This window comes from Gadus macrocephalus, chromosome 13 (genome assembly GCF_031168955.1).
Source record: "Gadus macrocephalus chromosome 13, ASM3116895v1".
In the NCBI taxonomy this organism is placed as follows: domain Eukaryota; kingdom Metazoa; phylum Chordata; class Actinopteri; order Gadiformes; family Gadidae; genus Gadus; species Gadus macrocephalus.
The window spans coordinates 14,523,142-14,536,818 of NC_082394.1; the positions used below are offsets into that span (position 1 = coordinate 14,523,142).

The window sequence follows — 13,677 nt, forward strand, 5'->3', positions numbered from 1 at the left end:
TACCAGTTCATGATATAATAAGATTAGATTACATATAACCATCCTTATGCACAATAAATTAAATTGGGCATTTTGTGTATGTTTCCTTTGAACTTCCTTTGAACGAATTACATGTAACCTTAAGATTTACTCTCACATATCCTCTTGGCTTTTTTATGAATTATGCAATTAATTAATTAATTAATGTTTCTTAATTTAGTATTACTTAACATGCAGGATGGATACGCAACCATTAATTATGAACCTAAATAGGGGGATAGCAACCCTGTCTGGCAACCCTACGGCAAGTGCCATGTTATCGAGGATACTGCGACTGGCTGCAGTGGTTGCTTGAAGTTGCGAACCAAGATTACGACCCTTTATCAAAAACAGCTACACATCTATTTTATATACAATGGCATGCAAGAAGGCATTAGTAATACTTTCTAAAGGTGCAGAAGAGATGGAAACAGTCATTCCCGTGGACGTCCTGCGTAGAGCTGGGGTTTGTAACGTTACTGCTGCAGAAATCGCTAACTAACTCGTTTAATTTAAGTTACAGTCAAACGTACATGTCCAACTGGTTTTAAACTCGGATCGCAATTGCTTTTTGTTACAATCCGCCATACCAATATGACAGGAGTCATTTTCAAATCCAAAATTGTCTGCCTTCGCACTTTGTCTTGCAACTGTTAGCAAAGCCAAAATGCTTTTGTAGACGAGTAATAACACGTATGTTTTCAAAATTTGTAACGCAACATAACTCTTATATTAATGAATATAATTGATAATAGGACGATCAGAGTCTGGGACATTAATACAAATGACATCCGACTACAAATGTCTGCATAGGGTGTAAATGCTAAAGTTCAATATCTAGCTCCATGTTGCGCCACTTAAAAACACAGTGCAGTCTTTTCAAAGTAAAAGTTACTCCTCTTAACCCAGTGCAATACATATACTAAATGTTCCAGAGGAGAATCTCATAATCATAACCATGATTTTGTGATGATTTTCTACTTTTACTATAGATTTCTGTCACACTAGCAGGATTAACGGGGAAAGAGCCAGTCCAGTGCAGTAGAAATGTTGTCATCTGTCCGGATACAAGCTTGGAAGATGCCAGCAAACAGGTTAAACCCCTGAACACGATCACAGTGATTTAATATCTCAACAGTAGCCGAAAGCATTGTTTAGAAATTGTTAATATTATTGTATCATATTACATGATTGTTAATGAACATCAAATTGAGTGCTGAACATGCAAGTATGTTTCCTCCATATGCTATTGATGGTCTTTCAGGGTCCTTATGACGTCGTGCTTCTTCCAGGAGGGATGCCAGGGGCCCAGAATTTGGCAGAGGTATATAATTTCATTTTCTCATTCTTGGATTTTATTTTCTAAACAATTTCCACAAGATTTTAATAATAGATGTATTATCGTGTTTGTTTTCTTTCATTTTTATCTTCGTTTTGGAATATGCAATATCTCACAAAAGTGAGTACACCCCTCACATTTTTGTAAATATTTTATTAAATCTATTCATGGCACAACCCTGAAGAATTGACACTTTGATACAATGTAAAGTAGTCAGTGCACAGCTTGTATAACAGTGTAAATGTACTGTCCCCTAAAAATAACTCAACACACAGCCATTAATGTCTAAACCGCTGGCACCAAAAGTGAGTGCACCCCTAAGTGAAAATGTCCAAATTGGGCCCAAAGTGTTAATATTTTGTGTGGCCAACATTCTTTTCCAGCACTGCCTTAACCCTCTTGGGCATGGAGTTCACCAGAGCTTCACAGGTTGCCACTGGAATCCTCATCCACTCGTCCTTAAGGACATCACGGAGCTGATGGATGTCAGAGACCTTGCGCTCCTCCACCTTCCGTTTTAGGATGCTCAATAGGGTTTAGGTCTGGAGACATGCTCAGCCAGTCTATCATGTTTACCCTCAGCTTCTTTAGCAAGGCAGTGGTCGTCTTGGAGGTGTGTTTGGAGTCGTTATGCTGGAAGAGAGTTTCCGAAGAGAGGGGATCATGCTCTGCCTCTGATCATGCTGAGCGTCATATCCAGAGGTTGTCTTTGGAAAATAGACGTAGGAGTGCTGCCAGCATTGCTGCTGAGGTTAAAGGGGTGGGGGGTCAGCCTGTCAGTGCGCAGACCATACACCGCACACTGCATCAAATTGGTCTGCATGGCTGTCGTCCCAGAAAGAAGCTTCTTCTACAAATGATGCACAAGGAAGCCTGCAAACAGTTTGCTAAAGACAAGCAGAATAAGGACAAGTCTTACTGGGACCATGTCCTGTTGTCTGATGAGACCAAGGTCAATTTATTTGGTTCAGATGGTGTCAAGCATGTGTGGCGGCAACCAGGTGAGGAGTACGAAGACAAGTGTGTTTTGCTTACAGTCATGCATGGTGGTGGGAGTGTCATGGTCTCGGGCTGCATGACTGCTACTGGCACTGGGGAGCTACAGTTCATTGAGGGAACCATGAAGGCATGTAAACTGTACTGTGAAGTACTGAAGCAGAGCATGATCCCCTCTCTTTGGAAACGGGGCCGCAGGGCAGTATTCCAGCATGATAACGACCCCATACTCACCTCCAGGACGACCACTTCCTTGCTAAAGAAGCTGAGGGTAAACATGATAGACTGGCTGAGCATGCCTCCAGACCTAAACCCTATTGAGCATCCTAAACCGGAAGGTGGAGGAGCGCAAGGTCTCTGACATCCATCAGCTCCGTGATGTCCTCAAGGACGAGTGGATGAGGATTCCAGTGGCAACCTGTGAAGCTCTGGTGAACTGATGAACTGATGCCCAAGAGGGTTAAGGCAGTGCTGGAAAAGAATGGTGGCCACACAAAATATTAACTCTTTGGGCCCAATTTGGACATTTTCACTTAGGGGTGTACTCACTTTTGGTGCCAGCGGTTTAGACATTCATGGCTGTGTGTTGAGTTATTTCGAGGGGACAATACATTTACACAGTTATACAAGCTGAACACTGACTACTTTATATTGTATCAAAGTGTAATTTCTTCAGTGTTGTCCAATGGATAGACTTAATAAAATATTTACAAAAATGTGAGGGGTGTACTCACTTTTGTGAGATACTGTATAGTTAGCAATCTGATGTTATAGGATTGCAAGGTTATGGGGTTGTATTTCTGTTGTTCTCTCCTGTAGTCTGCTGCTGTGAAAGAGGTGCTGAAGGATCAGGATTCTAGGGAAGGCCTGATTGCAGCCATATGTGCAGGTACTGTGAGATTGATGGAAAGCAATGTTTCTATGGGTCCAGTCCCCCGATCTCCTTGCATGAACCATGTACGAACACATGTCAAAGTAATTTTTTTTAACTTCTCTAACTTCTCTCTGTATCAGAAAATCCCAGGGCTTTGAGTTTGTTCAAGAGGATATCATACTGGACTGTGTCAAACACCTTTTGAAGGTCTTTTAACACCATGCCAAAAAAATTCCCCTTATCCACCTCTTTCCTGATGAAGTCTGTAAGATGGAGCAGACAGGTATCAGTGGAATGGGCTTTTCTCAAGCCTGATTGGAAGTCAAATAAGAGGTTCTGCTCTGCTAAATACCCGTCTATTTGCTCATAAATGATCCTTTCAACAATTTGTGAAATTGAACACAGGATAGATATGGGGCGGAAAATCTTCAATTTTCAATCTCTTCAATTTATTGGGGAAATGGTTTTTTCCAATGGATACATTTATAAGATGAGTTATGACAGGAATGATTTTTTTCAGCAGCATCCCGGAGAGAAATTTGGTAGGAATGTTGTCAAAACCGGTAGCCTTGGAACTAAGGATTCAGGCCTTTTGAGTTTTTTAGTACCAACTCCTCGGTTACTTGTTTGAAAGAAAAAGTGTTTGGCTGGACTCCCTTTTCTTCATAGTGCACCTTCTGTGGATCACTAAAAACACCAGAAGTAGAGGGAAGCTTCTGCAATGGTTGCTTGCAATTGTTGTGAAGGAACTATTGAAGGTATTTGCCACCATTTTTTCATCATATGATATGGAGCCATTTATATCTAGGCCTATTTTACTTTTATTTTGCTTAGGTTACTCTTTCGTCTCCAAAGGCCTAAGAGTCAGGCCACAATTTTTTTGGGATCCTTTTTATGCTCCTCAATTTTAGAACAACATTTTTTTGTCTCATCCACCATTCGCTGTACATTATTTCTAAACGTTTTATACCCTTTAAAAATAACAGGCAGGTTGGTTCTTTTAAACTCACTCACTTACTTCAAGTGAATGGTGTCCAAGATATCATTATTTATCCAAGGCTGAGATCTCTGGTTAATCATGTTCTCTTTTAATGAATGAATGTCCCCTCATGAAATTTATTGATACTTTGTTGATATACTGCAATACAAACTTTTGAATCCACTCGGTTTGATTGATGGTTGTGGTGAAGGGAGTGTGGAGTTCTGCGCTGATAAAAAAAGCATAGACAGAACTGATGAAGCGGCACAAGAAATGCATGTTATTTATACATTCTTTGTAGTTCCATCAACAATGAATCATTGCATTTTTCTTACATCACCCAGGTATCCCTGCTCTATTGAATGGCATAATATGTGGAACATTGGAAACTAACATTGGAAAGCGTTGCCTATTGCATGAAACAGTCACTTCACATTCATAGGGATCATATACTGTACATGAGGCCTTCCAGAGTTGGACATTTCCAGAACTGTCCTGAGGCTATTCAATTATGGATTTTAAGTGAATAGGTCAATATGACAGTAGAGGTTCACAACCGAATATATTCATGATGTAACACCATCCATGAATTCATCTTATTTTTCTCTCGGACCAATGCATTGTACTGTGTTTCAACTTTTTTTGAATAATGCTATACAGCTTAATCTGTGTCCACTTTTTGGATAAAGACCATTAATAACTGCCATTATCAAACAAGGAATATATATTTGACAGCTTGTACTTAAAGGACACATGAAGGGCATTTCAATGGGGACAGAGGGCCCATGTGGCAGAGTGACGTTGAGGGTGTCCTAGAAAATGATGCCAATCCTCAAAGGGATGTACAGTATAATGAACTTGGCTGACAAGGGCAAAACTGGCAACACTTATTACTCTGCCTTGATGTGGACACAAGTTTATTTCCAATGTTAAGGCAGGGTAGAAACAATTTACACAGAAATTGTTTAACACTAGCATAATATCTATAGCTTATTTGTCTCATGCCCCGCAAATATCTAGTGTATCTAGTCTACTATTCTGTGATTTAAGGTGTATCCAGGTTTCACTTTCTTTGTTCCAGTCTGCATTATCTCTCTTTTAGCTTGGCTTTGACTGCTGTTATGCCAGTGGAAAAGTGCAATCTTTAGACTGCATGGATATGCAGCCAAGGAGTGTAATCAATACCTTTATATTTGCAGTATTCTGATGAACTCAGTGCATTGCAAGGGCATTGCCTAAGTTAACACAGTGGTTTGCATTGTCACTGGCCTCGATTATGTTCTATTGGCACTTTTGAACGTGGTATTTCAAACCCAGGAAGAGATAGCAATATGAATATACCTTTGTTGCAACACCACCATTTAAAAAATGGCTGTGACTATTGTTTTTTCTTCTTTTTTTTCTAAATTTGTAATGAATGAATACAGTTTTGCATAGATGTTTTAATTTGTGCTCTTTCCATTCTAAAGGTCCCACTGCTCTTTTGGCCCATGGAATTGGCTTTGGCAGAACCGTCACCACACACCCTGCCATGAAAGACAAGATGATGGCTGGAGGTATAATGTTAAACATATCAATCTATCTATTAATAGTTTATTACTGGATCCTGCAGACATGGCTAGGGTTGCAATTCTCTATGTATTGCAGCAGATGGTGCTGTAACAGCTGTTTCATGCCTTTGAAGCATATCTATACACTGCAGAAGGTAGCATATGTAATGCGCCAATGTGTCCAGCTAATGTTGCCATGACATTTGTCCCATTAGCAAATGCAGAGGATGTCGTTGCTTCCCTTTTTGTGTTGTTGCTGATCTTGTGTTCTTGATTTATAATCAGTTCTTCATCTGAATTAACTAGTATTGGAACAACAAAAAGAACACATAAGCTTTATTTGAAGGCCAGGAGTCTGTGCCAGAAACAAGGTTCGGAAAATTCTTAACTCAATCAATCACCCACTGAAGATGTGATCCACAGATTGCGACCATTATTGCGACAAAGAGTGGCACAACATATATCTCTATGCATGATGACCATGCACTTATTTCCTATTTCTGATTAATACAGAAACTATATCATGTTGCACAATGACCACAGATAGTTAATGTGGTCAAGGTTAGCAAGTTCTACAAACACATGCAATAAATATGCAATAGGCAACATTATTAAAGTAAATCGAGAGAATTGTGGCATAAATTAGCATGCCTCTTTGCAATAATTTTGAAGGTTTGACTATTAATATTATTACACAACTTTTTTATTTGAATACATTTCTGGTGTTGTACAAAAAGCGACATTTTATATTTTGTTTGCATCCAGATGCCTCCAAAAATGTATTCATTTTTATGACGGTAGGATATTCCTATCTTCCAATATTTATAGAAGTAATTGCTTCAGGTATGCATAGGGTTGACTGAAATATAACTTACTTAGGGGATGTCCAGAGCATATGTTGTCATGAAATGCATTCACTTCTAAATATGCAGGATACATGGGAACTCTGGGAGTTGAGTTCACATACATAATAGGAAGTATCCCGATGCATAATCGTTACTGATTTATATATGAATAATTGCATATAGATTCTAAGGAAGCCAATACTGATAGTGAGGTGAGGCTGACATGTTAATGGCATGTACCAGAATTGGGTCAGCCAATTCTGACCCATTTATTTTATATTCTAGGCTTTCAAACTGCATTTAGGGGTCAAACTCTTCACATTTTTGTCTCCTCCTCCCTGTCTATAGACCACTACAAGTATTCAGAAGCACGTGTCCAGAAGGATGGCCATTTCATCACCAGCCGTGGTCCAGGAACCAGTTTTGAGTTTGCATTAGCCATTGTGGAGGAGCTAATGGGGGCTGAGGTTGTAGCTCAAGTCAAAGCACCACTTATGTTGAAAGACTGATTATAGCCCTTGTCTTGGTAGCCAGTAACCTTCAAGCAGCAGTGTCAACTAATGTGATTGACTAAAGTGATGTCATCGTATGGGAAATTATTCAACAGGAGAGATATAATTGATTCGATTTTTACTATCCTCATAGATAGTCATCTGACCTGGACTCCCTGGAAGAAGAGATAACGTATCTCAATGGGACCTTCCTGGTAAAATAAAGGATAAAAAAAAAAAAGAAGGTTAATCCTAAAAGACAATGCACTTTAGCTCCTACAGTTGTTCATTTCTAAGATATACATGACATTAAACACTTATGTGCTTTGAGCCTGGTTGTATTCCTTTGCATGAAATTAATATTAAATGGCACTTTCCACATGGATGCAATAGTAAGACAATTTATATGTAAAATGTTTGGCACCTAAAAATAAACGATGTACTGCTTGCTGAAATCTCCACACTCCTCTCAGCTCTCTGTTGGCAGAGAGCGGGAAATACAATACAAATTAAATGGCACTTCATTTGTCCAATAACGGAGTTTGAGTTTGAGTGCCATTAAACATTAATGGCCAATAACAGCGCGTCTGCAGCAAAAAGGGCCGGGCTATGTTTCAGCGCGTGGTGGATCTGTCGAGCACCTCAGGGTTGATGTGCAGACTGAATACACTTCTCCGAGTCCAGTTCCGACCGTAAGATTTCGTCAAAGGTAAGTGTCTAGAAATCGTTTGGGCTCAGTAGTTTATCAGCAGAGACGCAGCGATATACCAAGTTAACGCGGGATTATTCAGTCATTTCGTTGGTCGATCGTATCCTAGCTTGCTACATGAATATGATTACTCGTATGTCACGACATGTTTTAGTCAAGTTATTTCACGCTGCAGTGGCTCGTTTACATGAATACATGATGCCCTCATTGCTACAGTGGAAGGAGGATAGCATACCCTTAGCTCGTCTAGCGGCGAGTTGTGAGTTTATTACTCAGATTGTATTCATTTGCGTCTCTCCAAAGCTAGCTACAATAACAACGCTCGGTATCCACAATGTATGAATGAATTGATGCAAAAGGGAATGGATATGTTACTGAGTGATGTAGCTGCAAAGCAGTTATTACATGGCATTATGCATCTCACCGGTTGTGTGTAGACATGTCGTTCAGCAGCTGTCCGTGTTCTTGATTCAGACTAACAACATGCACCAATACAACAACACCATAGGAAACGATGTTGTAATGGTATTCTAGCCCACCTGTCTGGGTAACTCGGGATGTCGCTATTTGGAGGTTGATATGCACATAAATTCTTTTCATTTCACAAGATATGATCTACTATTGAATGAACCCACCAAGGTTATGCCTTTTATTTGAAACGGGGGTAACTAATAGCAGGATTTAGTGATGAAGCTGACTAGTAATTTCGGCATAGATACAGGCCTGTGCAGACTGTTCACTTCCCAATACGATCCCCTTTACAAGTCTACACGCTGTCAACAGGCAGCAAGAGAAAGACGCGTTTACTGAACGCTCATTTGACAAATCACCAAACTTAAAAAGGTTGCAATTGCTTTAGTTGTAGTTGCTGAATAGGTTATTTTCGATTAAATGCAAATTTGGATTCGTCAAATAAGATCACATAAATCTTCTGAATATCTCTCACTCTCAGCAAGAAACACAGAAGAGAGTAGCCATGAATACAAAAAGAAAATTAGGTGTGATTTATTTGCTTTTTATTCACCGTGACACAAACGCAGGTCTAATAAGCTAACCCCTCAAGGCTGAAAGACAGAGGATGCGTCAGAGGGGATCTTTCCCGTTATGAGCTTATGGTTATGTTGCTCACGTTGATGATCGGGCTAGTGGTTGCATTTGACAACTTGTGTGGTGTTTACTGAACTATTCCGGTTTTAAAAGAATTCAAGGCTACCTTATGCCTCAAATCTATAATGCGTTCAAACATAAATACTTGTACACGTTCCCAGTTACTGTCTGAGCAGCATTTTATCTGCATCACATTGCATGTGTCTAATGAGTGCCCCATGCACCGGGATATTCCTGGAATGTTAAAAATTTGCCTTCTCACACATAATATGTGAGAATGATTCTGCTTGAGTGACTGTACATTACAGGGCTTTAGGCTTGCCTAACTATTTCTGGATGGGTGGTTGGTGGTGGGCGGGGTAGGGTGAGTGTAAAGTCTTCTCTACTGAGTCACTGTTACTGGCTAATGATGCAATTAGATGGATGCACGTTGCATCTCTTCTATTAGTGCTGCAGGAAAAAAAAACCTTGCTCGCCTGAGTAGCCTATGGATGCAATCAGTGGAAAAATCATGGATGATGACTAATTGGAAAAAATGATGATTAAATAATTACAAATACACACAACCTTATTGGTGAAATGTATGTATAAAAACATACATTTACATACTATTTAGAGATTCAACATTAATTGCATCAAAAAACATACTGGAAATATTCTTTATAGTAAAATATACAGTCTAAAAAAGTGTCAGACAAGAAGAGTGACTTTCATTTTCAGATTGCTTGCCACATGGAGGCATTAAGATTCATGGAGGCACCTTCATTCTACCGAGCCCAATAAACTGGGCTCAGTATGCTTTTAGTTAAAGTTATGGAATGGATCAGCCTTTGGATAAGCACTTTCAATCAGTACTGGTAGTTGAAAAGTGGTAGTCTTGCATCCCTATGAACATGACAATACTCAGGATTAGCACTGTGTTGACGTGAAAGTATCTCTGGAGAAATGACCAGATAACCTGGATAATTAAGTGGTGGGTTTGATTGCTTTAGGCAATGGCATGTGCATCTGGAGAATCATTTCTGGTGTTCCCGTCAGAGGGTGGTACTCGGTAATTGCAGAAATCCATTAGTCTTAGAACTGGAGCGTTACCAATTGTCAGGGTAATGAGAAATGTTGATCCCTGTCATCCAGTTTTGCACTCATCTTTGTCAGTCCTAAGATGGGTGTATTGCTCTTGTAATGACACAGAGTTATTGACTTCAGCATTATGTTTTGAGAAGTTTGTGTGTGGAGTCCTTTTCATTTTGTTCTCATTAAGGTGTTTTCTGCTCCAGTTCTTTCTATGATGAACAATCTCTTCTGGTACACTGATCAACACACTGAGATAATTGATGGGCTTAAATTATATCCTCAATGCAGCAGAGTGGATGGAGAGCACCTGTGGCCACTATTGTAGTTTGGTGTTCAGTATAGGCTATTTATATATTATCTAAAATGTCTTTGCTTCAAAAGGCTGACCCATTTCTCTGTACAATTGATGACTGTGGAGAATGTTGGTCTGTGGAGATTTGCTGAGGAAGAAAACGATTTATCACCAGCATCAAAAACCTTGCCAGAATGAGACTTGTTGGATTTTCCCTTATAGCTATCAATAAAATTGAATACCAAAAATATATCATTCTAAATATCTGTATCTCTTTGCCTGTGCACTCAATGTTATTTCTATACAATATATTATATAATTAATTATTATTATATAGGGTTATCTAATTATGACCATCAGAAATCGGCATGACAACAGGCCTTGCATTCATTTCACCCACATCTTGGTTTGACCGGTTTCTTTTGGAAAGCATACAGTAGCAGGGGTATACCATCAATCAATCATCAATTTGGTGTTTCTATTGGTGTGACTGATCAGCCTCTGCAGCAGCCTCTGAAGGCTAATCTGCCATGTCAGCAGGCCAGCGAGGATTTTGCAGCTTTCTGTGTTGGACATGAAGCTATAGACAAATTCCTCAGAGCTTTTAATTTGTTTGGTTAATACCTGTCACTTTCTCTTTGCGAGTGATAATCCCAGCAGATAATTCCGCAGCGATGTCGAAGCAATAGCAGGCCTAATGGCCGTCTCAAGGGATTCAAAAGACCGTAGGGTTTCAACCTTTGACACTCGAAGACCAGATCTAGACAGCATATGACCATACAGATCACTATATCAGTGGTGGTATAATTTCATGAGCGGTAGTCTAAACAATCACAGTTTGAATGTTCTTTATGACGAGTATATCAAGCATTTTCTGACAGTATTAACCAGTTACATTTCCATATACTGGGTTTCACTCTATGAACATAATTTATGGTTGCAGACGGATAATGGAATTGCCTCTTAGTTCCATTAATACAGTCTGACACCGACTCTAATGGATGCCGCGTTATGCCTTTTAACCTGTCTAGCAGTACGAGTGGAGGGCAAACACTCTGTCGGGGCTGTAAGCGGTTAACAACATCATCGTGATTCTTAGGATGCTTCAGGCATGACGTTGCACGCATGCAGCAGACACCTATGATAGCACATAGAGGCATTTTGCATTGTGCGTGCACTTAGCAATCGGCAACAATTGCATTGCGGATGACTTCCCTCACGAGGGTCGGCCATCTTTATAAACCGTGCTGATAATTTGCCTTTGGTGCCATGATAACATAGTCCAATTAATTTAAACAATGTGCAACAATGTGGCTGATGGCTGTAGGCTGTGATACTCTTGCACAGCTGCATTAATAGCACGTATCATTCAAGTTGTTTGGAAGAGGTTGTTCAGGTGTTCTTTTGCCATGTGGATTGGGGATCCGATCTATAGATGTGGTTGCTATAGGTGGAATTCATTAACACATTTAAAGAGGAAAGTGCACTGAATCATATGTTCAGTTCCTAATAAAATTAAACAAATTATTTCAAGATAAAAGCTTACAAATGTTTTTCCTTCCTTCCTGAGTTAATATGTTGGTAAACAACCGGACCCAAACAATACTGTGACTTATCTAACATGCAGGTTTGGTATAATTGGCTAACATTTGAATCATTGGCAAATTGAAACCTCGGTTCTGAGCCATCGTTCTCAGTCAGCCTCATATCTTCTGCTCAAATCAGTTTATTTTTAATTGAAAAGAGTGAAATGTTATATCTAACTTCTATCTCCATAGTGAAATAACATTGCCTATTTGCAATAAAGCCAATTGCATTACACTGTAGTAAGCCTTTTTGATGCACAAAAAAGCTTTCATATTTGACTTCTTTGCATAGAGATAAGGCCTTTTGTGTCATGGACAGCACATATCTCCATCCTGCTCTGGTGTGTCTTTAAAATGATTGCTTAGCATGCTGCACCTCCCCTTCAGCTTGTGTTACCAGAAGTTGATGCGGTTCACTGTATGGAAACCAGTCTACTGTCAGCAAACCGCAATGTAAAGTGTATAGTCATGTTTTGAGTCATAGTTTAATTGTGGATATCTTAATAAAAGCATGCTTTTCTTTCCTCCTTACATCATTCTCTTATTTTTTTTAGCTTACTCCTCTGTTCCCACCAAATGCTTGCTTACTCGAGTGCTGACAGGGCAAAGGGGATGGTTTGTGTGTGTGTGTGTGATGGGGAGAGAGAGAAATGGTGTGTGTGTGTGTGTGTGTGTGTGTGTGTGTGTGTGTGTGTGTGTGTGTGTGTGTGTGTGTGTGTGTGTGTGTGTGTGTGTGTGTGTGTGTGTGTGTGTGTGTGTGTGTGTGTGTGTGTGTGTGTGTGTGTGTGTGCGCGAGCGAGGCAACCAGAGGGAGGGGCACTTCCTTTAATGCATCTGCTCCCCATAGCGACTCTATCGGGCTCACACGCTCATTCGCTCTCTCCCCCACCGTACCTCTTTCATTCTTTCTTCTGTCCTCCCTGCTCCCTATCCCCCCCCTCTTCTCTCTCTTTCTCTCTCTCTCTCTCTCTCTCTCTCACTCTCACTCTCACTCTCACTCTCACTCTCACTCTCTCTCGTCTTTCTTGTTTCTTATTTGTCTATATCTCTCTCTATCCATCTGTCCTTCCGTCCGCCCTTATCTTTCTCACATGCCTCACATCAGACACACATGCTCATCTCACACGGGCACACCGTTGTAGAGACACCCCATTTCAGAGAACGGAGAAGTCATTTACTAGTCCGGTTTCATTCTCTCGCTCTCTCCTCTTCTCTCTCTTGCTCTCTCTCCCTGCTCCCCCGTTCTCTTCTCCTTTTGGAATTCCTGCTCCTCTTCTGTCACAGCCACCCTCCGCTCGAGCCCTTCAGCGGGGTCCCTGCGTCAGGATAGACGGTAGACTGAGGTGGGTGTTTGAAAGATCTCAATGGCACAGCGGCTTCCTGTCTTTTAGCATCTGCCTCTGTTTCTCTCGCTCTCCTAACCGCCTCTGCTGATGAAGGTAAAAATGTTATGTGGGCATATGTTTGCGTCGTAGGCGAGCAGATGTCATGCTATCTCCGTATGAGTGTTTAGCACTGTAAACAGCGGGCTAGAGGATGTACACAGCTTTATCTCCTTTCTTGATCTCTCGTTCTATCTCTCCCCCTTTGCTCTCTCACACTGTCAATACGCTGGATGCTTCTACTGCTGCATTGAGAACCATCTTTGCATACCTTATTATACTGGAATGTGTGATGCACTCGGTCCCTGTATCGCTCTCTTCCGATCTGTCATTGACCGTCTTCCCTCTTGGTCCTGATCTTTCCCTCTCTGTGTCTGCATGTATGTCATGTTTTATGCATGGTCTCTGTCCTCTTAAATTGCTCACAGGGACTAG

At 40.5% G+C, this 13,677-nt stretch overlaps 2 protein-coding genes across 4 annotated transcripts in view; both read left to right on the forward strand.

The window, feature by feature from the left end:
• The first annotated feature begins 261 nt into the window (after positions 1 to 261).
• Positions 262 to 7,422, forward strand: park7 (parkinson protein 7). Its single transcript, XM_060070039.1, has 6 exons — positions 262 to 484; positions 1,011 to 1,112; positions 1,283 to 1,342; positions 3,173 to 3,242; positions 5,676 to 5,762; positions 6,950 to 7,422. The coding sequence occupies exons 1-6, from the start codon at positions 395 to 397 to the stop codon at positions 7,108 to 7,110; spliced, it is 570 nt and encodes a 189-aa protein (XP_059926022.1). The 5' UTR covers positions 262 to 394; the 3' UTR covers positions 7,111 to 7,422.
• Positions 7,423 to 7,571: 149 nt separating this feature from the next.
• kcnab2a (potassium voltage-gated channel subfamily A regulatory beta subunit 2a) overlaps positions 7,572 to 13,677 on the forward strand; it is a 75,710-nt gene continuing 69,604 nt past the window's right edge. For 2 of the 3 annotated variants that reach the window (XM_060070033.1, XM_060070035.1), the window contains exon 1: positions 7,572 to 7,801. The gene's annotated coding sequence lies outside the window, so the exon portion shown is untranslated. Of the gene's footprint in view, positions 7,802 to 12,816; positions 13,204 to 13,677 lie in introns of those variants that run through there. The other variant, XM_060070034.1, reaches the window with a different exon arrangement.

Excerpts from the sequence above, each read along its gene's own strand:
- park7 (XM_060070039.1), top strand. The coding sequence starts at position 395 with ATGGCATGCAAGAAGGCATTAGTAATACTTTCTAAAGGTGCAGAAGAG. Across the intron at positions 1,113-1,282 it reads TGGAAGATGCCAGCAAACAG|GGTCCTTATGACGTCGTGCT; the intron begins GTTAAACCCCTG and ends ATGGTCTTTCAG. Across the intron at positions 5,763-6,949 it reads AGACAAGATGATGGCTGGAG|ACCACTACAAGTATTCAGAA; the intron begins GTATAATGTTAA and ends CCCTGTCTATAG.